Below are 26,384 nucleotides of genomic sequence, written 5' to 3'. Positions count from 1 at the left end.
GGGGTGGCCAAACTGCGGCTCGGGAGCCACGTGGGTCTTTCATACATACTGTGTGGCTCTCAAACCGCTCACCACTCCATTGGTTGGCTTGGAGAAGGCATTTGTCTCTTTAAAATCACTTCTGCAAGCCAAGCCAGATGACAGCTTGGAGAATGCATTTAAAGTTTAAGCTGCTTTCTTTCAACCTCTCCCTCCCTCCCCATCTATTTGCCTTCCTTCCGTCCGCTCTTAAACATCTGATGCTCATGTCTTGTGGCTCTCAAACATCTGATGTTTATTCTACATGGCTCTTATGTTAAGCAAGTTTGGCCACTCCTGCTTCAGTTCTTCCATTGGTGGAAAAAAGAACGGGGGGGGGGGGGGATAAAGAACAGTCTCTGCACTTACCTGATGTGTCACTTTCTTGACAAAAGGCAAGGGGAGACCCTGGATTCCTGGGCAGCTCAGCAAGGACTGGAGCGAAGGACCCAGCAGCTCAAACACTAAGCACACATGTGGGGGCCAGAGTCAGGGATCCATGAACAGCCAAAGTTCTGATCTTACTTCTCTCCACCAGCAGATTTCATGCCTAGAGAGGGATCTTTCTCGGCAATGTTCCCCATAATCTCTTCGCTCAAGAAGGCTGAGGAGATGGGACCACCAGCCTTGCCATTTCAAACAGCGCTGGGAGGCCTGCATCTGCTGCTCCCAAGCCATTTCTTCCACTTCCAGTCGTAGCTGAGTGCAGCAGCCTCAATTTGAATTGGGACCATGGCGCAACAGGAGGGGAGTTCTACCCTTCCCACCCTAACGTTTTCCTAATTGGACCCAGCTTGATGATCTCATACTGGGAGGCAGAGGGGAAATGTAAACATTCTGGGTATAGTACCTGCATCTTTGCATCAACAGCAAAAAATACCAACTTTTCAGTTCTGAAATATGGTGTGGAGAGGTGAACGAAAATGCAGCAGGGAGGGAGGGAACAGTCCTATTTGAAAAGAAAACCACCACTGGGAACTTGGACCACAGAATGCTCAGCATCAAGTTTACAGTCCTGTACGCGTCTCTCCCCAGCATCCAGAAGGGAGAAAAGTCAGTGTGAGCTCCATTTCCAAAGGGGTACCTCCTTCTTGCAGGGAATTATAGGTGAAACAAAGAAAACGCCTGCATGAAAACATCCCTAAGAGAGTGCTGTGGCAGTCGAGTGTCTCCTCCCACAGCCAGTTTCTTAAGAACATAAGAGCCCTGCTGGACTACAGCAGTGGTCCATCTAGTCCAGCACCCCTCCTCTCACACAGTGGCCAACTAGTTCCTCTAGAACAGTGGCTCCCAACCTTTTTGGCACCAGGGACTGGTTTTGTGGAAGACAGTTTTTCCATGGACTGGTGTGTGTGTGTGGAGGGGTGTGTGCTGGGGTTTTTGCTGCCCCAGGCTGCCCCCATGTCCCAGCCCAGCCCCCCATGGGGGTCTTTAAATGGGGTAGGCAAAGGTCGCTGCTGCACTGCCCCTTCTGCCTGCCCAGGCTCCAGGCAGATGAAAGAGGTGGTGCTTTGGAGTGAGGCTGCAACCTTTGCCTACCAGGTCCAAGGTGGGCAGAAGGAGTGGCGGGGCTGCTCTGCCTCAATCCAAGGCTGCCTCTCCTGCAAGGGGAGGCAGCTTTGGAGCAAGGCCAGGCTGCCTCTTTCGTCCGTCCAGGTCTGGAGTATTCACTTGCAACCAACCCAGGTGGGTGGAAGGGGTGGCAGGGCTGGTCTGCCTCGCTCTGAGGCTGCCTCCCCTGCTTCTTTCATCCACCCGGGTCCTGGGCGGGCAAAATGGGTGGCAGGGCTGCTCTGCCTCGCTCCACAGCCCGGTTGCTAACAGGCCACAGACCAGTACCAGTCCAAGGGACCCCTGCTCTAGAGGGCCAACACGGCAGAGATGCCAAGGCTTTCCCCTGATGTTGCCTCCTGACTCTGGGATTCCAAGGATGGTTGCCTCTGAATCGGGAGGTTCCCTTTCCTCACCCTGTCCAGTAGCCAGTGACAGACCTCTCCTCCATGAGTCTACCAGCTCTTTCTCTGCTCAGCTGCCACCTTACTGCTGCAGTAGGTGTCCACTCTCCAGGCTCCCCACAGCAGCTGTACCATGCCCTTGCCCAGTCAGTGGTTGCTGTTGCAGGGCAGTCCCTTTTCGAGGGCAAGCAGTCAACTTGGCCTGAACAGGCTGCCCCATCCGCCCTGGAGTCTATTTCCAACCTAGCCAAAGGATATGAAAGCCATTCTCTCCAATCATTTTGAAATCATCCAGCAAGCGGATGATGTGATCTTCAGCTTGCTCTTTTCTTCTCTTGCTGTTCACCTGTGAAAACACCAACAGTGTTCAGTTACTCTAAATGAGACTTTGCGCAGCCCTTTGAGAGTCTGTCTGGGGGCAAGGACACACAGCAGAATAGAGCAGGTTGGGGGGCTTGGTCAGGCTTGGGGCAGCAACGTCACTCATCAAGTTCCACTGCTGGCTTGGTTTGCCAGATGGCCATTATGGTCCGGGATGATGAGAAGAAGAGGCTGAGGGTGGGGCTGCCACCAGTTTTCTGGTTCAAGTCCAAGAGCACCTTAGTGACCACATTCGACTCTTGAAAGCTCACACCCCCAAAATCTTGTTGGTTTCTAAGTTGCCATGGGACTCTAATCTAGATGTTTTACAAGCTGCAGACCAACACAGCTACCCCTCTAAAACAGTTTTCTGGTTGAGGTGTTTGCTGCTTCCACAGAGGGCCAGGAAAAGACACCCCAGCTGTGGAAGCAGGAGAGGGTGGTGTGTGTGTGTGCGTGCAAGGAAGGCATCTGTACACCCCCATCTCAGTTCCACTTGCTGCTGTCCCCCTTCCATCCCCCCACAGAAGCACCAATGGCTGACAATCACACCTGGCCTCCTCATGACCTGGCCACCCACTTTCCTCACTCAGCCCTTTGAACACAAGCAAAAAGTGTACATATTTTTGTTTCTTCTTTGCTCAATGGGTGAAAGTATGGGAGACCCATGGATTATGCTCTGGGTGAGCATGACATCCTCTGGAAATTTCCCCACAGTGGGGCACCCAGCCGGCCTCACGGTGGTCCAGGGGAAAATCCCTGCACTGGAAGCAGCCTCTGTCTTCCAACTGAGAGCTGTTCAGCACCTGCCTATGGAGAAGATCTATTGCAGGGGTGGCCAATGTTAGCTCTCCAGATGTTTTTTGCCTACAACTCCCATCAGCCCCAGCCAACATGGCCAATGACTGGGGCTGATGGGAGTTGTAGGCAAAAATATCTGGAGAGCTACCGTTGGTCACCCCTGACTATTGCATTTTTATCATGAAGTTGTTCTAAGCAAGGTTTTTTTCTGGGAGAACGCAGCGGAACAGAGTTCCAGAACCTCTTTGTGGAAACAAAACTCTCCCAAAAAAAGTTTAAAAGTTCATGAGGGGCACCTGCGTTTCCCCCCTTCATTTCCTTCTTGAGAGTTCCAGCACCTCTTTTTTTTTTTCCTTTTTAAAAGCCTTGATTCTAGGCAAACAGTCTGTGTGTGTGTGTGTACACATGCGGTGGGGAAACAACCCAATCTGTGGCTGACTAAGGCCCAACCACATGTTCTGGAGTGGCATTAGCACTGCCTGCCCTCAGCTGCAAGCAGAGTTCCTGGGATGACAGAGTGCTTCTTTCAGGAATAGAGCTGGCTCAGGGGAGGCTCATCTGCTGTGTTGTCAAGAGAAGGGACTGGTGTGTCAAGGCAGGGCTCCTCAGGAAGGCAGTTCACTCTGAGAGAGAGCTTCAAGGGTTGCTAAAAGGTGTTGGATTCCGAGTTACATACACAGCGCAGGAGCATGACTTCATCCAGGGCCGCCTCAGCGAAATTCTCCCCTCCCTTGGGCACCTTCACAGCCACACACCTCTTCTTCCTGGAAAAAAGACACCACAGGCTGGCTGCAGGAGAAGGAATGAGAACCCGCCCCAGACACTGAGATATTTCACCTTCCCCCACTCGAGCAGCTTCAGGGCTGGCAAATCTTCTGGCTGGAGGAAGAAGAAGGGCTCTGCTCTTTGCCTGAGTGTGGGAGAGTTCATCCCACTTTTCCTCCTGCATCTCTAGAGCAATGTTAATTCAAGAGAATAGGGGGAAACCATCCCAAGGGCCAGATATGCACAGTCAACTCACATTATGAGTAATTCTATCTCACACACCTTGAGACACACTTGCCCAAAGTTTGCCCTCCCCCCCACCTACATGGTTAGAGGATGCTTCCCTGAAACCCTGGCATCGATTTACCTCAAGAAAACAACAATAATATCGGTGGAACTTTTTGCTGTATCTACATCCCCACATCTAATCCCAGCTTCCTAGCATGGCTACCCAACATATACCAATTGCAGCGATTGCTGACCTTTGCCTTGAGGCTGATGCACATGCGCATGTTTGTGCAAGCATAGACAGCTTCAAGAGGGGACTGAATAAACATATGGAGCAGAGGTCCATCATTGGCTATTAGCCACAGCGTATTGTTGGAACTCTCTGTATGGGGCAAGTGATGCTCTGTATTCTTGGTGCTTGGGGGGGCAGAGTGGGAGGGCTTCTGGTCCCACTGATGGACCCCTTTATGGCACCTGGGGTTTTTTTGGCCACTCTGTGACACAGAGTGTTGGACCAGATGGGCCACTGGCCTGATTCAACATGGCTTCTCTTATGTTCTCTTATGTTCTTATGTATGCAGGAGCACCACACATTGCGGTCACAACGAGGATGAATCCCTAACTGGAAGACTCTTGGATTGGACACAGGAGTTTTATACAATGTGAACAGCCCCTGCCATCCTCCCTCCTTTGGCATTTGCCAAACAACCTCCCCATCTCTGACAAGGATTGCCAGGTTCCCCCTGCTCACTGGCAGGGGATGGGGTTATGAGATCCAGGTTGAGAAACCGGATGGAGCCTGGGGATGACGGGGACCTCAGTGGGCAACCATGCCATACAGCCCACCCTTCAAAGTATCCATTTTTTTCTGGGGGAACTCAACTCTGTAGTCTAAAGATGAGCTATAATTCCAGGGGAACCCCAGGTCCCATCTGGAGGCTTGATTCTGGAATACTGGAAAAGCGAGGATATGGGTGGGGGCAGAAATGTTCATTATCTGGTGGAATCTGAATTCCCAACATCTCATTTGCTAACACCACCAATAAGGGAAACATTTTAGGGGAGAACTAGCAGGTGAGAGGAGAACCCTCTTAACCCCTTCCTGAACCCACAGATTTGAGTTTGCAAATGCTTTCCCACCTCAATACTTAGCATTCTTCCCTGCCCCCTTCCCCAGCTGAGCTTCCTTCTGATCTTGGAGACTGGGCAGGGGAGGGGAAGAAAATGAGCTTAAATGCACAGCCTGGGGTGCATTTCGAGGGAGGTAATTGGTGGGTGCAGGAAGAGTTAAGTGTCCAGGCTGTGATTTGCAACCTCTTTAGTGACTTGCAAACATCTACAAGCAGCTGGGGCCTAGAATACAGATTTCAACACAGCCCTACTTCAGCTCTCTGTAGGATTCGGACTGCTCTTTTAAGTGGGAAGAAGACTATACCTATGAAAGCTTATTAGATGCCAAACAGGAATTGATTACCGATCAAATCTCTAGAATGGACGTGGCTCAGAACACAAGTTAAGTCAAGATATAAGACGGATAAAGGGTTAGGTTTCCCCCCAAAACTGAATGAATTCGATTGCATTATATTAGAATCAGACCGAAAACTGATTTCCAGATGTTATAATTGGCTATTGGAACTGAGGATGCAAGGTGAAAATGTAAAGGAAAGTTGGATTAAATGGTTACAAGAATTTGGCTATACTATTGACTTAGATAACTGGGGAAAAATTTGGAGAGAAAAAATCTTAAATTGTCTAAATCTACCTTGCTAAAAGAAAATCTATATAAAATGGTCTACCGTTGGTATTATACCCCAGAAAAGCTTTCAAAAGCCTTTCCAAATAGTTCCGATAAGTGTTGGAAATGCACAAAAGTAAAAGGTTCGCTATACCACATGTGGTGGAAATGCGATTTTGCAAAAAAGTACTGGGTACAAATATCACTCTGGTGCCAAAAGATGCTGAAAGTGAAAATTCCTCATGTACCAGAATTATATCTTTTAAATATTTGTAAAATCTCATTACCAAAAAAAATGAAAAGGTTGTTACTTCATGTTATTACATTAGCAAGGATATTGTATGCTAAATACTGGAAAAAGCCGCAAATACCGAACAGAAATGAATTTCTGTCTAAATTATTAGAAACAGCTGAAATGGATATGTTAACGTGTAGACTGAAAGGAGGAAAGGTGGAGGAGTGTGAAGAGACTTGGAGCCCAATGTATGTATGGGCTAAACAATTAGGTTTTGAAATGTTAAGAAAGTATTGATAGTTTTTGGTTTTTTAGCTCAGTCGCTCCATTAGATGTTAAATGTTAATGTTGATGTTAATATGTTTTATGTGTATATTACTGGTTTTTTGTTTTTATTGTTATGTCTTCTGTTTGTCAATAAATATTAATATTTTAAAAAGAAAAAAAAGAATAACGGCTGGAGCCTGAGATATGCAATTTAGCCCGGGAAAGTATTCTTTGTTTAGGAAAAAAAATATGCCTGCTTTCTTGGAATCTGCCCAAGGCAATTTAGAAAATAAAAATAATAAAAGCAAAACTTTACAATCGGGTTGCCAGCTCCAGGATAGGAAATACCTGGCGATTTGGGGGCTGGAGCCTGGAAAGGGCCAGGTTTGGGGGAGAACCTTAACAGGGTACGCCCTAGAGTTCGCCCCCCAAGGCAGTGATTTTTCTCCAGGGGAAACTGATCTTGGTCATCTGGAGATCAGTTGTTACAGCCGAAGATCTCCATGTGTCACCTGGAGGTTAGTAATCCTACATTAAAAGGTATTAATTAAAATCTGGAATGGGGGAGGGGAGTCAAACATAAAAACATAGACCATAAACACAAACCACAAACAGCTTGAAATAAGTTTTCAGACTAAAACAGTGCTTTAAAACCTCCTCCTGTTTTAAAACCTTGAACTCCCCTGCCTTTGGTATCTGCCCAGCACCTTTCAGACACTGTTTACTACTTATGGGGCACAGAATTTAAAGTTACCTACTACCATCCGATTCAAAATTATCATAAATTCAGGCCAGGTACTGTTGCCTGTTAAAACATTACAGGAAACAAGAATTTCCTGTAACATTAGGCTATTATGTTTTAGTGCCATCTTGTTTTACTTGCTTAATTGTTTCATATTACTGGTTTTTATTGTTATTATGCTGGGAGCTGCCCTGAGTCTATTTGTGGGGTAGGGTGGATATAAGTTTAAGAAATCAGCAGCAGCACCTTAATGCACAGTCTGAGTGAACCAAAGCAAGCTTGTCTGGTGCGTAAAGAAAGCAAAATAGGCACCAGGTGAGCCTCAAGGGGAAGGGCATTCCACAGGGGAGGCATCATGACTGAAAAAAATCCCACCTCTGGTTGCCATTTGCCTTACCTCTGAAGGCAGGGGGGCACAGAGAGCAGAGCTTGTGGGGCAGATCTCAACAGGTGGGCTTGACAACAAGGGAGATGATGGTTTTTCAGGTACCATTTAGGCAGAGGGGTGTCAAACATACGACCCGAGGGCCACACCCGGCCTTTAATCCGGCCCGCGGGGGCCTCCTCTCCTCCCCACCAAACAGTTCTGCAAAGGCAGGAACTCACTCGACCACTCTGGCCAGCCTCCACGTCATTCTGTGGGCTCTTTCAATTGTGCGCTTGTTAGAGTAACAGCAGCCATCTGGCCTCTTCCCCTCCCCACTAAGAAGGTTTGCAAAGGCAGGAGCTCAATCCACAGAGCTAATTGGCCTTGCTGGCTAGCCCTGCATTCTTCTGGTGCCTCTTTGATCTCACGCCTGTTCAAGTAGAGCCTCCCTGGCCTCTTCCCCTTCCCACCAATCAAATTTGCAAAGGCAGGAGCTCAGTCCATGTCATCCTGGCACTTCTTTGAATCGCTGAGGTTAAGCAGCTGCCTGGCCTCTTCCCCTCCCCACCAAGCAGGTTTGGAAAAGCTGGAACTCAGCCAGCTAGCCCTGCTTCATTCTGATGCCTCTTTGAATTGTGTGCTTGTTGGGATAGAGCAGCCATCCTGGTCTCCTCCCCTCCCCACCAAGCGGATTTGCAAAGACAGGAGTTCAATCGACAGAGCTAATTGGCCTTGCATCTTTCTGTTGCTTTTTTTGAATCACCCGCCCTTTCAGGTAAAGCAGCCTCTTTTCCTCCCCACCAGGCAGGTTTGCAAAGGCAGGAGCTCAGTAGACCGAGCTGGCATCTAAAAAAAAAAGGGTCCAGGCAAATAAGTGTGAAAAACCTCAGCTTGAGACCCTGGAGAGCCGCTGCCAGTCTGAGTAGACAATACTGACTTTGATGGACCAAAGGTCTGATTCAGTATAAGGCAGCTTCATATGTCCATATATATGTCCATTTGCTGCTACATTTTGTAAGGCCTTCAAAAGTTATGTTCATGAACAGCTCTTCTCTGTAATATAGATAAATCAAAAGTACATTTACAGCTTACAGATACACATATAAACAGCATACTCACGATTGCTATAGCACAGAAATTGTTTTCAAATTTTAATATAGAAATTTAGAGCAAGAGGTGTCAGTTATTAAACAAATGTTGCAAGAATGTTAATGTTTTAAGCATGTTTGTATTTTAAGAAAAAAATATCCTTAATTGTGTTTGTCTGTGTCCTTTATAACAAATTATACCTCCACTACCGGGCATTGCAATTTATGACAGACATGGCCCAGCCCGACAAGGTCCCATTTGTTAGATCCTGCCCTTGTACCAAATGAGTTCGACACCCCTGATTTAGGGATTCAAGGGTCAGAATTGAGACTTTGCATTGAACTGGGAAACAAATCTGAGCCATTAACAGTGTTCCCTCTAAGCTGAGTTAGTGTGAGCTAACACACAGGTTTTTTTAGCCTCCAGATCACACATTTTTCTCTTAGCTCAACAAGGATGGCCCCAGTGCAAAACTAATTTATGCAGCAGCCAAATTGCTTGCTCACAACTATAATACCAGTAGCTCACAAATTTTTGCTCACAAGACCCCATAGCTTAGAGGGAGCACTGGAGTGAGTACAGATTTTTCCACATTGGGAAAGGGCGGGGGGGATAATTTGGATCAGGGCTGCAGCAGGGTTGCAGCTGCTGGGATGGCCTTGGGTCAGCCATATGAACATATGAAGCTGCCTTATACTGAATCAGACCCTCGGTCCATCAAAGTCAGTATTGTCTACTCAGACTGGCAGCGGCTCTCCAGGGTCTCAAGCTAAGGTTTTTCACGCCTATTTGCCTGGACCCTTTTTAGTTGGAGATGCCGGGGATTGAACCTGGGACCTTCTGCTTACCAAGCAGATGCTCTACCACTGAGCCACCGTCCCTCCCCAAATGAACATAACTCTCACAGAACTGTCCTTGAAAGGGCAGCTTCTGTGAGAGCTCTCTCAGTCCCACCTACCTCGCAGGGTGTCTGTTGTGGGGGAGGAAGGTAAAGGAGATTGTGAGCTACTCTGAGTCTCTGAGGAAGGGAAAGGAGTTCTTCTCTGCAGCCTTCTCCTCATTGGAAATAGTCCCCTTGGGCTCCTTTAGCCCCCTCCTTGGGGGAGGCAGACAAGCATATATACCATGGCTGTCTTTTTCTCTAATGCGGCTTAAAGCAACCTGGCAGGGGTGGGGGGCATTTCTGATCAAGGAGACAACACAGAAGGGGGTTAGTGTTCAATGTCTTTCCTCTTCAGTGCATGGTTGTAATCTGCCGGTTGCTTTTAGAAGCTAAAGCCTCATGTGCATTTTCACATGGCCGCCACCTCCAAGCATGCTCCCAGTTTCTGTTGCTAGACTAGCAGTAATGCACTGATGTGTTCCTCCTTAACTGCCATGGTGGGCAGCCCACTGACAACCAGGGCTGTGGGTATTCCCTTGGCTTTTGTTTATTTTATATTTATATCCCCACTTTACTCCACCTCCATGTGAACTCAAAGCAGCTTACAACATTCTCTCCTCCTCCATTTGATCCTCGCAACAACCACCCTGTGAGGGAGGTTAGGCTGAGAGGGAATGACTGGCCTAAGATCACTCCAGTGAGCTTCCATGACACAACAGTGATCTGAATCCAGTTTGGTGTAGTGAGAGCCAGTTTGGTGTAGTGGTTAAGTGTGCGGACTCTTATCTGGAAGAACCAGGTTTGATTCCCCACTCCTCCACTTGGGCCTGCTGGAATGGCCTTGGTTCAGCCTTAGCTCTCACATAGCTGTTCTTGAAAGGGCAGCTTCTGTGAGAGCTCTCTCAGCCCCACCTACCTCACAGGGTGTCTGTTGTGGGGGAGGAAGGTAAAGGAGATTGTGAGCCACTCTGAGACTCTGAGATTCAGAGTGAAGGGTGGGGTATAAATCCAATCTCCTCCTCCATCATCATCATTCTGCAATCTTATTTATTTATTTAATTAGATTTGTATCCCACGCTCCCCTGCCAAAGCAAGCTCAAGGCGGCTTCCATGGCAGGGGATTCAAACCAGAGTTTTCCAGATCCCAATCTAACCACCATGCTGGCTCTTGCGGGCTTTTGTCCCATGCCACCAGACAGAAGAAAACACACACCCCTATTCAGGGCTTTGTGTTCAGAAAAGATTCCTACATTGCAGAGCTGATCTCCAGTCTCTGTTGCTAGGAAAAAGCCATTTTACTCACCCCATGTCCTGGCAAAGCCAGACAGTCGAGAAGTAGCCGCACCCCAGATTCTGTACCACTTGGTATCTTCCATTGAACACTTCTCCTTGAGTCACTGGATAGTAGCCTTCTGCATGGAGGGGGAAAGGGAGGCATCAGCAGACATGTTACTAGGAGACACCCAAAGGGCCCATTTTCTGCAAGTCATGGCAGAACCTCTGTGGCTGAACTGAAGAAACTGCTGACGTTCTTGTAGCAGTTCTCTTCTAATACCTGATGCAGATCTGCTGATTTTGACACACACAATTATTATTGGGTATAACTGTAACTTGTATGAATACAAGATGACCCCCTCTTTTTTGATATCATACATGGGGGGGGGGGGACTAGGCTTACATTGCTTATTGAATGCATTGTAGTGTCTGTTTTATTGAAGTTATTATGTTTTTATTTCAATGTTTTTTTATTATTCTTTTCAAATTAACTGCATTTTTATTGTTTGTATTTTACTTTATTTAACTTCATTTATAACCCACCTAGGCAAACCTAGGCAGTGTAATAAAAAGCAGAGACATCACCCTGCTAACAAAAGTCCATATAGTCAAAGCTATGGTATTCCTAGTAGTAATATATGGCTGTGAGAGTTGGACCATAAGGAAGGCTGAATGCAGAAGAATAGATGCTTTTGAGCTATGATGCTGGAGAAGAATCTTGAGAGTCCCTTGGACTGCAAGAAGATCAAATCAGTCAGTCCTAAGAGAAATCAACCCTGACTGTTCCCTGGAAGGTCAAGCTCATATATTGAAGCTGAAGCTCAAATACTTTGGCCACCAAATGAGAAGGGAGCACTCACTGGAGAAGATCCTGATGCTGGGAAAGACAAGGCAAAAGAAGAAGGGGACTGCAAAAGCTGAGATGACTGGACAGCATTACTGATGTAACAAACACAAATTTGAGCAGACTTTGGAGGATGGTGGAAGACAGAAGGGCCTGGCGTGACTTTGTCCATGGAATCGCAAAGAGTCAAGACTTGACTATGCGACTGAACAACAACAACAACAAAAATACCCAACCATTTCCCCCAATGGGGTCCCAAACTGGCTTACATGGTTGTCCCCTCACCATTTTATCTATCGTGAACAGTTCCACTTGTTGTAGACATTGTGTGCATGTATGGACATAAGAACATAAGAGAAGCCATGTTGGATCAGGCCAATGACCCATCCAGTCCAACACTCTGTGTCAAACAGTGACTAATGTGTGTATGTATGTATTTATATATATATATGTGTGTGTGTGCGTATGTATACGCACACACACACACACACACATATATATATATATACACACACACACATACACTGTGGCTAATAGCCACTGTTGGACCTCTGCTCCATATTTTTATCCAATCCCCTCTTAAAGCTGACTATGTTTGTAGCCACCACCACCTCCTGTGGCAGTGAATTCCACATGTTAATCACCCTTTGGGTGAAGAAGTACTTCCTTTTATCCGTTTTAACCTGACCGCTCAGCAATTTCATTGAATGCCCACGAGTTCTTGTATTGTGAGAAAGGGAGAAAAGTACTTCTTTCTCTACTTTCTCCATCCCATGCATAATCTTGTAAACCTCTATCAACACAAGCAGTCTCCTCAGTTTGGCGTTGTGGACTTCGTTAGGAGGATCTGCCCTTTCAGAACCAGTTATGGCTGACTTTCCAAAACTGGGAATTTGCTATCATGTACCCAGGAGTGCGTTATACTCCTTGGACAGCAGTCTGCTGGTGATCCCTGGCCCCAGCCTGGGGGAACTCTCTGCCAAACACCATCAGGGCCCCGTGGGGTCTTATGAAATTCCACAGGGCCTGTAAGCAGTGTTCCCTCTACGCTGAGTTAGCATGAGCTAGCTCACAGAATTTTAGCCTCCAGCTCACACATTTTTGTCTTAGCTCAGGAAGGATGGCCCCAGAGCACACTAATTTATGCAGTAGCTCACAACTTTAATCCCAGTAGTTTACAAAGTAGAATTTTTGCTCACAAGACTTTGCAGTTTAGAAGGAACTTTGCCTGTAAGGCAGAGATGCTCCACGAGGCTTTTGTGAAGTTTTACAATTACAAACTATTATGAAACTTGGAACAGGACTCAGAGATTTTTTTTTTTATCTCATTACATATGCTAAATCCACTTTCACCAAGTATGGTGATATATCTACAGTATTCCAATGTATTTCTCTTTTAGGATAGTGTAGCAGAATAATGCTTTTGTATTGACATACTCTTTTTTGTTTCAAACAATTTTATTAGTAACATATATAAATTTCAATTTCTTACATCATTAATAATTACTTTTTTAAATCTATCCCATATATTACTTTCTACCCACCCCTCCCCCTGTTACTTGACCCCCGCTGGTGTTATATACTTCAAATCTTAATATTAAAGGTACCCTTAATTAATAAGAACCAAAATTAATATCCTCCTCCCTCTTATACTTAGTCATTATCAAAAATTGTCTAATGTCCTTTTCCACTATTTTTCTATGTATGTTCTGAACTTTTTCCACTCCATCTTAAATACTTCCAAATCATAGTCTCTTGAGGTTCTTGTTAACTTGTCCATTTCACTCCATGTCATAACTTTTACAATCCAATCCTATTTCTCTGGTATTTTTTCTTGCTTCCACAACTGCGCATACAATGTCCAAGCAGCTGAGAGCAAGTACCAGATTAAAGTTCTATCTTCTTTTGGAAATTTTTCCATTTGTAATCCCAACAGAAAAGTCTCTGCAACTTTGTTAAATTCGTATCCCAAGATCTTAGAAATCTCTTGCTGAATCATCTGCCAATACTTTTTTGCTCTTTCACAAGTCCACCACATACGGCAGAAAGAACTTTCATGTTTTTTACATTTCCAACATCTATCTGGCATCTTATTGTTCATCTTTGCCAACTTTTTAGGAGTGATATACCATCTGTACATCATCTTAAAACAATTTTCTTTAATACTCTGACATGTTGAGAGTTTCATAGAGTTCTTCCACAAATATTCCCATGTGTCCATCTGTATTTCTTTATTTACATTAATTGCCTACTTAATCATTTGAGATTTTACTACTTCATCTTCCGTAGACCATTTTAAAAGTAACTTATAGATTTTCGAAATTAATTTTTCATTATCTCCAAGCAGAACTTTTTCTATTTCTGTTTGTTCTCGTCTTATTCCTTCAGTTTTAACATCACTTTCCACCAAACTTTTTATTTGTTGCATTTGAAACCAATCATATTTATTATTCAACTCTTCAGCAGTTTTCAATTCTATTTTACCGCTTTGTATTTTTAGTAATTGATTATATGACATCCCTTTATCCTCTCCTCTCAGCTGTTATTCTTATTACTTCTGCTGGCACTATCCATAGTGGTTTTCTCTCATCGCCATATTTCTTGTACTTCATCCAAATATTTAGGAGATTATTTCTTATATAATGGTGAGAAAAAAAGCATCAAACTTTTTCTTTCCATAATACATATAAGCGTGCCAGCCAAATTTATTTCCATGACCTTCCAACGTTAAAAGTTTTTTATTCAACAGCATCACCCAATCTTTTATCCACACTAGACAAACTGCTTCATGATATGATCTTAAATCTGGTAGTTGAAATCCTCCTCTTTCTTTAGCATCTGTTAAAACTTTCATTTTAATCCTTGGTTTTTTCCCGGCCCATACAAATTCTGAAATCTTTGCCATTTATTAAATTGACATACTCAAACAAAAGATATTGGCTGTTTATCTCATTACATATACTAAACCCATCTTTCACTATATTTTAATATATTTTTCCTAAAGGCAAACTAGAATGATGTATATATTAATGTTACATGTTAAAAGGTAAATTAGTTGGACGGGAAAAACTTCTGGGAAAGAAATGCCCTCATTTTGACCCAGGTTTATTAGCAATAGAATAATTAACAGGCATTCTCACATTCTGACATGTTACTGTTTTATGGTTTCCTACTCTAATGCAACCCAGATCAAAAGTTTTCTGAATTTGTTAATTTTACTATTCTGCTATTGGATTTTAACTTTGTACCACTTGGCATTCCAAACCCCACCAGCTATATGTGGCTCTGCTTACTGTACCTCATTCCTCGTCTGAAGAAGTGTGTATGCACACGAAAGCTTACGTTCTGAATAAAACTAAGTTGGTCTTAAAGGTGCAATCGACTCCTATTTTGTATTAGTATTGCTTATGCATTTTATTCTATGGGTTTTGGTGTTTTTATTAAATGTTGTACATTGCCCACAGCCTTGCAGGGATTGGGTGATTTATAAATTTAATAACAAATAATATTCCGATAGGCAAGATCGCCAGTGTGCATTTTGTAACATTTTCTCCTCAATGCCCAGTGAACACAGAAAGCTACCTTATACCAAGTCAGACCCTCGGTCTATCCAAGTTAGTTCTATCTACTCAGATTAATGGCAGCTCTCCAGGATTTGAACCTGGGTCCTTCTGCATACAAAGGGAAATGGTCTGCCACTGAACCACGGGCCCTCCTCAACATAGTATTTTCTTTGGCCCTGGCTCTCAAGAATCTCAGGAGGAAGCCACCACATCCTTTCAACAAGATGTCAATGGGTTGTTTCTTAATAGTGGCAGGGCTTTTTTGTAGCAGGAACTCCTTTGCATATTAGGCCACACACCCCTGATGTAGCCAATCCAAGAGCTTACAGGGCTCTTAGTACAGGGCCTACTGCAAGCTCCAGGAAGATTGGCTACATCAGGGTGTGTGGCCTAATATGCAAAGGAGTTCCTGCTACAAAAAAGCCCTGATTAGTGGTATAGTGCTAGCTATTTTAATAGTTTAATATTTTAACCTTAATGTTTTATATCTGTTATTTGTTTGTATGTTATTTTTACTTTATTTAGTATATGGTTTTAAGGTTGTATGTTGCCATGAGACTTTTTGGATGAGCGGCAGCTAAAAAAAATCTAATAAAGAACAAATGTATACCATGTAGAGCTGTGTTACACATCCAGATCTGACCTTATCTAATATATGCAGGGCTCTATACTCTGCTGAACTAAAGGACAGGTCGATGGCCTCTTGCAACAATACCAGCCACTCACCTGAACAAGATGCTGAGACCTCCTCCGGCCATTCGGAAGCATCCATGGCAGGATCACAACTCCTTGGGGTGCAGAATGATCCAAAACTCGAAACCATCTAAGGCAAAGAGACATTACATCTCAGGGCCAAGGAAATCATTAACATTTTATGCTAGTTGATTGATTTTCCTCCTTTATCAGCCTGAAGAAAAACCAGTGAGAGGTACTGGGGGATAGTAGGATCCAGCTCAGAGAAAGCCTGAGAGAAATTGAAGGAGTTTAGTTGAAATATGTTGCTAATTTCTAATTATTTATAAGGAAGCTACAGATGGCAATGGCAGGGCCAGGACAACAGAGAGCAGGCACAGCAGTCCCACCTGATCCCAGGGGGAAATGCAGACACAGCGAGAATTTTGCTTGGTCACAGTAACAACACTCACCCTGAGTTGCTCCAGGTTAGCAAAAAAGAGCTCCAGCTTATTTGATTTAATTTCTGTATGGGCAGAATGTCTGAGAGTGACTGGTGGACTTCTCAAAAACTTCACCACACACAGAGAGAAAAGAGCACCGCAAAATAATCTACAGCAATTTAAACATGCCACTCTGAAATATCCCATAGGGGCTCTTCCCACAAAGGGGGGAGGCATCGACTACACAACAGTGCTTAAAATAACTATCTTGTTATGGTTCTTTCTCTTGCACAAGAGTGATGCTGGATATCTAAATCCTGAAATATAATCAAGGCAAGCATGTGACTTTCCTCTCATAGACCTGGAGCTTCCACTGCCGGTCCCTCTCCTGGTGAGCTCAGCTAGCAAAAAGCCCTCTTTCTTTGCCTTATGTATTGTAATTGTTCAAACCCACCAATCAACTTTTACAGTGATTGATGGGGTTGCCAACCTCCAGGTGATAAAATACAATCCAAGAGAGGTCACTATAATGGATAACACAACAAAAAAATGCAAGCTAGTGACCCATTTACTAAGAAGTATATAGAAATCAGTCCAAATGTCCAAAACATGTATATTCAAGTCCCAAAGTAGTGTGGTGACAAGCCAATCGATTAAGTACTTGTTTCTTTCCAGTCTTCTTCAGACCTGGAACCAATATTGATTCAATTATATAGATTCTTTATACAATTTTCAAATAAGAGGGACGTAGAGCGTCTCCAGCAGCAATTTCACATCGGCTACAGCTCAGTATGTGGCTTCTTGCGCACACTACTACTTTGGGCTTGCATTTTTTGTTGTGAACTTCCAGGTGATGGCTGGAGTTCCTCTGGAGTTAGAACTGATCTCCAGGCAACAGAAATCAGTTCCCTTGGAGAAATGGAAACAGAGATCAGTTCTCCTGGAGGAAACAGAAAAGGAAATAGCAGCTTTCAAAGTTATACTCTATGGAATTAGATCTCCTCTGAGCTCCCTCCCTTTCCCAAGTTCTCCCTGCCTCCAGGCTCTGCCCTCAAATGTCCAGGGATTTCCCAAGCCAGAGATGGCAACCCTATTAGAGTCAGTTTGGTGTGGTGAGAGCCAGTTTGATGTTGTGGTTAAGGGAGGTGGACTCTAATCTGAAAGAACTGGGTTTGATTCCCCACTCCTCCTCCACGTCCAGCTGCTGGTGTGACCTTGGGTCAGTCACAAGTTCTCTTAGAGCTGTTCTCTCAAGAGCAGTTCTCAAAGGAGCTCTCTCAGCCCCACCTACGTCACAGGGTGTCTGTTGTGGGGAGAGGAAGGGAAAAAGGATTGTAAGCTGCTCTCTGAGACTCCAAGGGAAGGGTGGGGTATAAATCCAGTCTCTTCTTAATCAACCCTCTTTTCTTTATAACAGTCAATATTATACAATTTATTAACCTTCACTGGTGGCTCATCTTTTAAACTACCAGTTCTAAATAACACATAATGCATAGGCAGTTGATTGGGGAACCTCCTGAATTAGATGAAGAAGGTAGTCTAGTACAGTACCTGGAATGTGACCAAGCCTAGAGTGCTCTTTCTTCAGGTCAATCTTCTCTCTTTCCACAGCAACTACTCCTTCTGGTGAGTTCAGCAAGTAGCACAGGCTGATCAGGAAAGCCCACCCCCTCTTCTGCAGTAGGAGCACACCATAGGTGGATCCATCTGTCCAGTCAACCAATAGCACAGCCAGGGAACTCAGTCTTCGGCTGAGCCAATGCCCCTTTCTTGACCTCTCTACCCATCTGGCTCCATATCGAAGCCATTGCTTCCCAGCAGAGGGAGCCCTCTCAATGTTTACAACAGAAAAGCTGTAGGTAGAACAAAGCAGGGGTCAAGCACACCTTTAAGACCTACCAATCACTGCCTGACTTTCACCGTTGTCATGAGTAACCAGGTGGACTCTGGTTCACTCTAAGGTGAATGGCTAGTCCAGTTGTAAACTCCGGTTTGGGAAATTCCTGGCAATTTGTGGGGGGGAGAGGCTAGGAGCTAAACTATGAACTTTCTGCATGCCACTGAGAACATTCCTGCCCTCTAGGTTGATAGGCAAGGCCTGGGTATCTCCCAGAATTACAATTTATCTCTGGACTACAGAGATCAATTCCATTGGAGAAAATGGTAGCTCTGGAGGGTGGGTGGTATATCATCTCATCTCTGCCGAGCTCCGTCCACATTCCAGGCTCCACTCCAAATTGCCAGGAATTTCCCAACCTGGAGTTGGCAACCCCAGGGGAGCCTGCCTTTCTCTGAGTTCATACACTGTGCTTAGTTAAGATTCAGAGCCAGCATGGCGTAGTGGTTTACATGTCGGCCTAGGATCTGGGAGACTCAGCTTTGAATCCCTGTTCTGCCACGAAAGTTCGCTGGGTGACCTTGGGCCAGTCACTCACTCTCAGTCTCACCTACCTCACAGGGTTGTTATGAGGATAAAATGGAGAAGAGGAGACAATGTCAGTCGCTTTGGGGCGCCATTGGGGAGAAAGGCAGGGTATAAATAAATAACAGTACTTAGATCATCAGCCTAAACGTGCACGAAGTGGGAGCAGGAGCAACAGGTGGCAGCCTGTACACTTCCACCTTCCCTCTGCAAGTCTGTGAATGTGTGAAAATAGCTAGGATGGAACTGAAGAATGACAGTTCCTAGCCGAAATGTCTCTCTTGTGCTGTGTTAGAGGCACAAGAACCTTGTAGAATCTGGGAAGAAGTATCTGGATCCTGAGTGAGGCCACCAGTTCCAGGTTAGGAAATACCTGGAGATTTTGCGGGTGGTGCCTGAGGAAGGCAGGGTTTGGGAAGGGGAGGGACTTTGATGGGATATAATGCCTTGGGGTCCACATTCCAAAGCAGACATTTTCTCCAGGTGAACTGATCTCTGTTACCTGGAGATCTTTTTGTAGTAGCAGGAGATCTCCAGTTACTAGCTGGAGGTTGGCAACCCTAATTCCTGGGCAAAACAACTGGCTCCAAGCAAAGTAACCTTTCTTCACTCCCCAGTCACTTCTTGTCTTGAGCATTCTGCCTGAGAAGGAATTCCACAAAACTTCAAAATGTGCCTGCCATGGAGTCGAATCCATTCTTCTTCCTTATGGGTTCAGTCAGTTTGTCCCTCGTGCCTTTTCCCTTCTGGACTCGAGCCGCTAGGATGGCTAAGTGGTTTCTCTGCTTCTGGCTGACTTCCCTTCCTTCTACCCACATGCCTCCGCTTCCTTGAATTCTGGAACTGGGCTGTTACGAGAATTCCTGGCATTTCTGTAGGCGTTGAGGCAGAAATTATCTGATGGGTTCGCACTGCAGATTTTCCAACGATGGCAGCTGAGCCAGCAGGCCTCCTGTGCTTCACAGGGCTGGAAAGATGCCAGGCCCAATCTCAGGTTCCTGGCTACCTTTGCTTGGATTTTCAGACGGATTAGGGAGAACTGTCTGAAAGAGCCAGGCATCCCTGATGGAAAGTTGATTTGGCCTCCATGGAGTGTTCAGATCCCCTTCTCCAGACAGGCAGAAAAAAGAGGCTGCCCTCGCACGTTCTCACTTGAACAGGTTTCAGCATCTTTGAGGGAAGCATGAACACCGTGCTGAATTCCAAGTGCCAGAAAGCCACATTTTGAAATGCTGCACAAATTTGCCTCTGCATGCTTCAGTAATCCTAAATTATGCAAATGCATGCAAAAGCAGAATTTGCAACCTTCATTCCAACAGGAGTATTTCAGTTCGGTATAGAATTTGTAGTTTGGGCCCACAGAACAGTACCCTGCTGACCCTACAGCAGATCCCCTCCCCCATGTAGGTCATCAAACAGATCCATCAAATCAACTCTTACAGCCTTCATGGTAAGCAAATGGGTCTCTTCCTCGGAGCTGCCAGTTTCCAGAAAGCGTTCTTGCCACTGCTTGTATGTTGTATTTTCAACTAGAAAGGCATCCACATTTCATTGATTAGCAAAAGAGAAGTCTAGGGATCACAACAAAGCATTCTGTGAGCTCGCTCAAAACAAGCCAGGTAGCAACCTGAGAGCTCTTCAAGGTCTCTTAAGGCATGAGCTGTCTCTTCTGGGAATTTCATAAAATTCTAGCGCTGAGCACCATCAGTATATGCCTCCCTTGGAAAAAAGAATGTAGCAAATGCTTCAAACTTACCTCCATGGTGTTTTAGGAGCCCCTTCCAGCCCCATGCGGGGCTCTCCCTCTAAGCAGCTCACAGTTGCACTGCTTGCATGTTCTTGGGAGGGCCGTCCAACACGTTCCCATTGCTTCCCTTTTTAGTCCCTGTGGCTGGAAAAGGGGGTGGAGGGGGCACTCTTCTGCATTGGAGGTATGCGGCAAGGAAAGAGGGGTGGGATTGAATCCTACTGTGGTCTCTGGAAATGTGGAACCAACTTCAGAACAGTTCAGGGACCCCGGACAGCTGGAGGGGTCTCATTTTACCATCCCCTTTTTGCCTTGCACCTGTTGGAACAGTTTCCTACTTTGCTCTCTTAATGCTTTCTTGGCTGCATCTCTGCCCAGCTACCAAAGCAAAACCTGGAATCTCCAGGGAGCTTATTTATAGATCAACATTTACAGATTGCTGAGATGGAAATGCAAACTTTTGCATCGTGCCGTTGCCCGCCCCCCACCCTTGCAGAGTCACCTCATTCAGTCATCCAGTTTTCCTGGCAAAGGGCCTGCTGCCGTGGAGGGATAGGAAATTTAGGATAGCCCTGCCAATATCAAGTGAAGCTCTGTACAAAACAACAATTGATTTTGATGTTGGGAGACGGATGCAAAGCTGCATGGATTTTCTTGGAGCTGGTGAATGCTCTGACAGCCATCTTCAATGCAAAGACTTTGGTCACCACCACACCCTACTAAAATTTGTGAGCTCTCCCCAAGACAGAGAGGGGTATTGTGGTACCTTAAAGACTCAAGACTCCTTACTTTTGCTGCAACCATGTAACATAGCTTCTGGGATTTGAAATCTACAGAGAACACCTTTGTAAGAGTACCATCTGTGGTTACCATCTGCTCCTTTCAAGCAGCTTAACGTATCATCATTATATCTAATTCTGGACTGAACGATGACATTCAAACATTGGGCCAGGGAGACACAGGGATTTTTTCCCCTATAAACCTAGTGGATATCCCAGGTTTGCAGGCAAAATATGGCATGTCGAAAAATACAGTAGGGGTTACAAAACAGAAACAATTCAGGATGGGTAGCCCTGTTGGTATGAAGCAGCAGAACAAAGGCTGAGTTCTCTACACAGGGCAAACAGTCCTCTACATAGGGCAAACAGGGCAAATGCTATACCGAAGAATAAATGGACACAGATCTGACATTGAGAATTACAAAGCTGAGAAACATGTAGGGAAACACTTCAACCTCCCAGGCTGCGCAATGGGGGACCTCAAAATAGCCGTTTTACTGCAAAGTTATTTCAGAAACAGACTAGAATGGGAGACTGCTGGAGTGACAAGTTATTACAGCATTCAGGACAACTGAACTCCTGGGGCTTAACAGAGATATCGGCTTTTTATCTCACGGCACACACTAATGTAATTCAGTTCTCGCATCTTTCATTATGCTGTATGCTAATCTGCTGCTATTCATCAGCCTACCAAATGCCTTAATCCAATTTTAGCTATATTTGCTGTTATTCACAGGTTTTACCAACTGCTTTAATCCCATCTTTACTCTAATTGGCCCTTCTTGCCAACATCCTCCACACCTGCTAGCTATATGTAATGTGATGGTTGGTGGCTTCCGTTTCAGTGTATCTGGAGAAATGTGCATGCACACAAAAGCTTATACCCAGGTTATAAGCAATGTCTGCTTCTTTAAGAAAAGTGTGCTACCGAGATCTCATGAGACTTGCGTTGTAAGATCTTGATGGCCATCTCAGAGGTTTCTAGGCAACTGGCAGCCAATGCTAACGAGGATTCCAACCCTCAGTTAGTGTCAGCGTTGGGAGAGGGGAAAGACAACCCAGAAACATACAAAATACTAGGGAACAGGGGTGGAATTCTAGCAGGAGTTCCTTTGCATATTAGGCCACACACCCCTGATGCAGCCAGTCCTCCAAGAGCTTACAAGGCTCTTTTTTGTAAGCACTTGGGGGGATTGGCTACATCAGGGTGTGTGGCCTAATATGTAAAGGAGCTCCCGCTAGAATCCCACCCTTGCCAGGGAAGGAGGGTAAAGCTGGAGGGGGAGGACCAGCAAACAACAAAAAGGGAACGGTAAAAGGTGGGTAGAGGCTGCTGAGGAGCAGACCCATAGCCAGGATTTTAAGAGTTTGGAGGGTCACGTAAAAAAGTCGGGGGGGGGGGGGACATAGTGGCCACTGTGACTCAGGGTCCCTGACTCAGAGTATCTGACCTTCCCACCCCCACTGCTCGAAGGGCCACAGGAGTGAAAGCTGAGGGGCCAGGGGTCGTCCCCTCCTTTAAATGCTGTGGGAGGGGCAGCAGCTGTTCCTGGGTACCCCTCTCATGCAATTAAAAATTGTGGGGGGAGGGGCACCCCAGCCTCTCAGCTTTCACCCTGCGGTGGTGGCAGGGGGATGGAGGGAAGGTTGGGGGTACCTGAATTGGGGCATCCAACAGGAAGTCAGGGGATATGGCCCCCACAGGCCCCCCTGTAGCTACAGGCCTGCTGAGGAAGGACAGAAAAAGTTAGCTGGGTGTGAGAGACAAGGAAAGGGAAGAGGCTGCCAGTACTGCCAGAGTGAGGCCAAGAAGAAAAGCTTAGAGGGAGAAAGGAAGTTGGGGATAGGAGACTCCTCTGCATAGGTGCTTATGGGTCCCCACTTGCCTTCCAAGGTAGCCACCTCAAGCTGCTTCCAGTCTTTTACTCCACGTTACTTGCCAAACATGGCTTTGATCTGGGCTTGTATAGGACATCGTTGTGCTGTGGATATATATGTCCATATATGTGCTGCTAATGCACATGGAACACTGAAACATCCTTAAGCCTCTGAAAAGCATTCAGCCATGCCAATCAAGAATAGGCAAAGGAGCCGATGACATGCGAAGGGCTTTTGGCCAGGCTGCCATCTGGAGCTTTTTGAAATGAGCAACTTGTCAAAGTTTGATTAAAAAAAAAATCAAATAAATAGAAATGGGTGTTTCAAACATGAGCTGACCACATTCAGCCTTTGTATTTTGAAATGAAGGGCAGAATATTTCTTAGGTGCATTAACACACAAACAAAATCACACTTTTACTCCAGTTTTACCTTGGAGCAACCAAGGTAAGGTGAGCAAGTTATTTGAGGTGGCAGATTGCAGAGTATCGTTAAGAGGAGTGGAACAGGAGACTGTCAGGTCTGACACACAAGGATCCCTCTTCTAAGAAGGTATCATACATAAACCATACTGAAACGAATGTGAGCGGCACAAAAGCACGGTAGTGTCTCTTGGGTCCATCAATAAAGTATTGCTACTGATTGTGTTTATGCAGAGTTGCCAAATCCCCAGGATTCTGAACACAGAGATTCAAAGGGAGGGGCCTAATGATGTAATGAGGTCAGGCCTGGTGATATCACATTGCTTAGTGGCATCAATGGTAGTATTTCCACACCCAGGGAGACCAGGTTTCCTTCTTCAGTGGGAGACCTCCTGGCCTCCTCCATTGCCTGCTATCACTTTGTCAGACAGTGGGGGGCGGGGAATGACCAAAAGAGTAGCATCAGCATGATGTCACTTCCAGTGAATACCTGGAAGTGACATCAGCCATCATCAATTTGATGTCGATATTTTATTTTTTTTCTTTCAAATAAAAAGTAACAGGGAAAAAAGTGGAGAGAGAAAAAACTTGAAACCCAGTAATTAATTTTTAAAAACACGAAAAAATAAAGGGAAAATATATAGAGTGGAAATAAAAATATAAGAACAGTGGTGGCAGATCTACACATATAAGCTTCTATAAAATGTTTCCTAATATCTAAAAATGTGTCCAAACCTAAAATCACCCCCCATTTCCACCGTCTTCCATTTGGTTGCCACACCCTGCTAGGAAATGTGTCACATACTCTCTGTGTCATCAATCAGGCAGCTCTGAATAGATGAATTATGCAGCACAGACCAAAAAAATTAAGAAATGGAAATGAAATTTGCATTGAAGTGACCCAGAGCCTTGACTCCCATTTCCTATGTACTTGGGCAGTAGTTCCCCCAGGCAGGCATGCACAGAAGCCATAGATGAAGCCATCAGAATAGATTAACATTTTTTGTTAACTGTGTTTTTAAATAGTATTTTTAGAAACTGTACAAGTTTACCACATTTTAAAACAATGAGGTATACCCAAGTGCTTGTAGGTTATAACATTCCCACAGAAGGACAGCCTCTGGGCCAACTCTGTCCCCAGATCGATTTTATCGGGAGGCCCTACCAATTTCAATCCAGGGGAGGGGGAAAAAAACCCAGTCAGTTGTGCTTTCACACCTGAGGAAACCAGGAGAGTCATCTAGTAGTAAGGGACAGCACTTTAATAGTACATCTTTTTGTGCATTTTATATAAATGTACATTTTTTTCTTTGAATAAAATGTTATGCCCAAGCTGATGTGCTCTCCAGCCGTAAAGTTTTTTTTTAGGGTTGCCAGCTCCAGGTTGGACAATACCAGGAGATGGGGGGGTGGAGCCTGGAGAGCGCAGGATTTGGGGAAGGGAGGGACTTCGATGGAGTATAATGCCAAAGTGGCCATTTTCTCAAAGGGAAGTGATCTCTGTCAGGGATCAGTTCTAATCCCAGGAGATCTCCAGCCACCACCTGGAGGCTGGCAACCCCAGCAACCATTTTATTATCAAATTCCATTTTCTGATCATTGTCTGGAGAGCAGAGTGCCTCCCTCCCCCCAATACAAATGGCCTTCCTGACTCTGAGCTATTCCCACTATTATTTCTTACAATATTTGAAGAGACAAAGATAAAAATGAGAATGGGGAAAACTGGCTGGACACTGGCTTTTCTCCAGAAGACCATTCTGGGAAGAGGGTCCTCAGTAGCCCTGTGCAGATGACCTGCCTGTGTGTTGGATCACTGCAAGGGGAAGGAGAGCAGGCACTAGTTCCACCCCTCATCTCAGGATTGCCAAATCTAACCCAGAAAATCTGGGGATTTTGGGAGTGGGGCCAGGAGACTTTCCCATTCTCTAAAAAAAATAAATAAAAAGACAGCTGTGCAGTTCACCTGAATCATTTCCTCATTCCCCAGCAGCTGGCTGCACTTCCACTTCCTCTTACACACAAACACACACGAAGCAGCCAAAATAAACACAGTTTGGAAGCACACACTTTGTGGTCTCACTGGGGTAATTTACTCACCATGGGAGTTGTTGAATGCTATATACTCAACTAAATTCTTCAGACTAACACAAGGAAACCAGAGGTTCTACTTTACTATTTTTCTGTGCAAATGAGTTCTGGAGGGACTGTAAAACAAATGGAGGAACAGGGCTCCTTTCCTTTCCCTTCTCACAACAGCCACATTGTTCTGCAGGCTCATCCCACCCATCCCCCCGCATTCAGCTTTGTTCAAGATTTAAAGGCACACACACCTTTCTAAAAGCAAGCTGTTCCCAGCGTCTACTTAAGCCTTCCCAGGTGGAAAAGCATATAGTGGATGTGGAGGCAGGGCTTCCTCCTGCTGGCCAGCTGCCTGGGGGCAGGAAAGAGTCTGCAAAACTGGGAGATCCCCTATTGGGACTTAGGGATTGGCAAGCCTACCTCATCTCCACCTTGTTGCCTATGTGGTGCGAACGGGCAAAGGGAGTGCCAGAGGGTATATGCTTAGCATTTAGAAAGCACCATCACTGATTGTGGGAAGAGGGCCTACGTGTAGGCAGTTCTTCCAGAAGTTCACACTGTTTAGATTCCATGGGGGCCAGCACATTCAAGCCCACTCTCCTGCCCCATACGGTTGCCAACCTCCAGGTGATGGCTGGAGATCCCCCCAAATGACAGCTTCTCTCCAGATGACAGAGATCAGTTTCCCTGGAGGAAAGGGCTGCTTTGGAGGGTACACTCTATGGCATTGTACCCTGTTGAGGTCCCTCCCCTCCCCAAACCCTACTTTCCCAGGCTCCACTCCCAAAATCTCCAGGTATTTCCCAGCCCAGAGCT

The 26,384-nt window shown here is 45.4% G+C and overlaps 1 protein-coding gene across 1 annotated transcript in view; it reads right to left on the bottom strand.

The window, feature by feature from the left end:
- LOC132571463 (SRSF protein kinase 3-like) overlaps nt 1–20,622 on the bottom strand; it is a 32,305-nt gene extending 11,683 nt beyond the window's left edge. Inside the window, exons 1-6 of the mRNA XM_060238260.1 lie at nt 20,421–20,622; nt 15,854–15,950; nt 10,749–10,857; nt 3,811–3,898; nt 2,232–2,319; nt 388–494 (exon numbers count right to left, since the gene is read on the bottom strand). Coding sequence (XP_060094243.1) covers nt 388–494; nt 2,232–2,319; nt 3,811–3,898; nt 10,749–10,857; nt 15,854–15,950; nt 20,421–20,426 — 495 coding nt within the window. The 5' untranslated portion in view covers nt 20,427–20,622. The remainder of the gene's footprint in view (nt 1–387; nt 495–2,231; nt 2,320–3,810; nt 3,899–10,748; nt 10,858–15,853; nt 15,951–20,420) is intronic.
- Between the last annotated feature and the right edge of the window lie 5,762 nt (nt 20,623–26,384).

Source organism: Heteronotia binoei, chromosome 5 (assembly GCF_032191835.1).
Source record: "Heteronotia binoei isolate CCM8104 ecotype False Entrance Well chromosome 5, APGP_CSIRO_Hbin_v1, whole genome shotgun sequence".
Classification (NCBI taxonomy): Eukaryota; Metazoa; Chordata; class Lepidosauria; order Squamata; family Gekkonidae; genus Heteronotia; species Heteronotia binoei.
The sequence above is the reverse complement of the archived record's forward strand: the minus strand, read 5'-3'. Positions and strand labels throughout refer to the sequence as shown.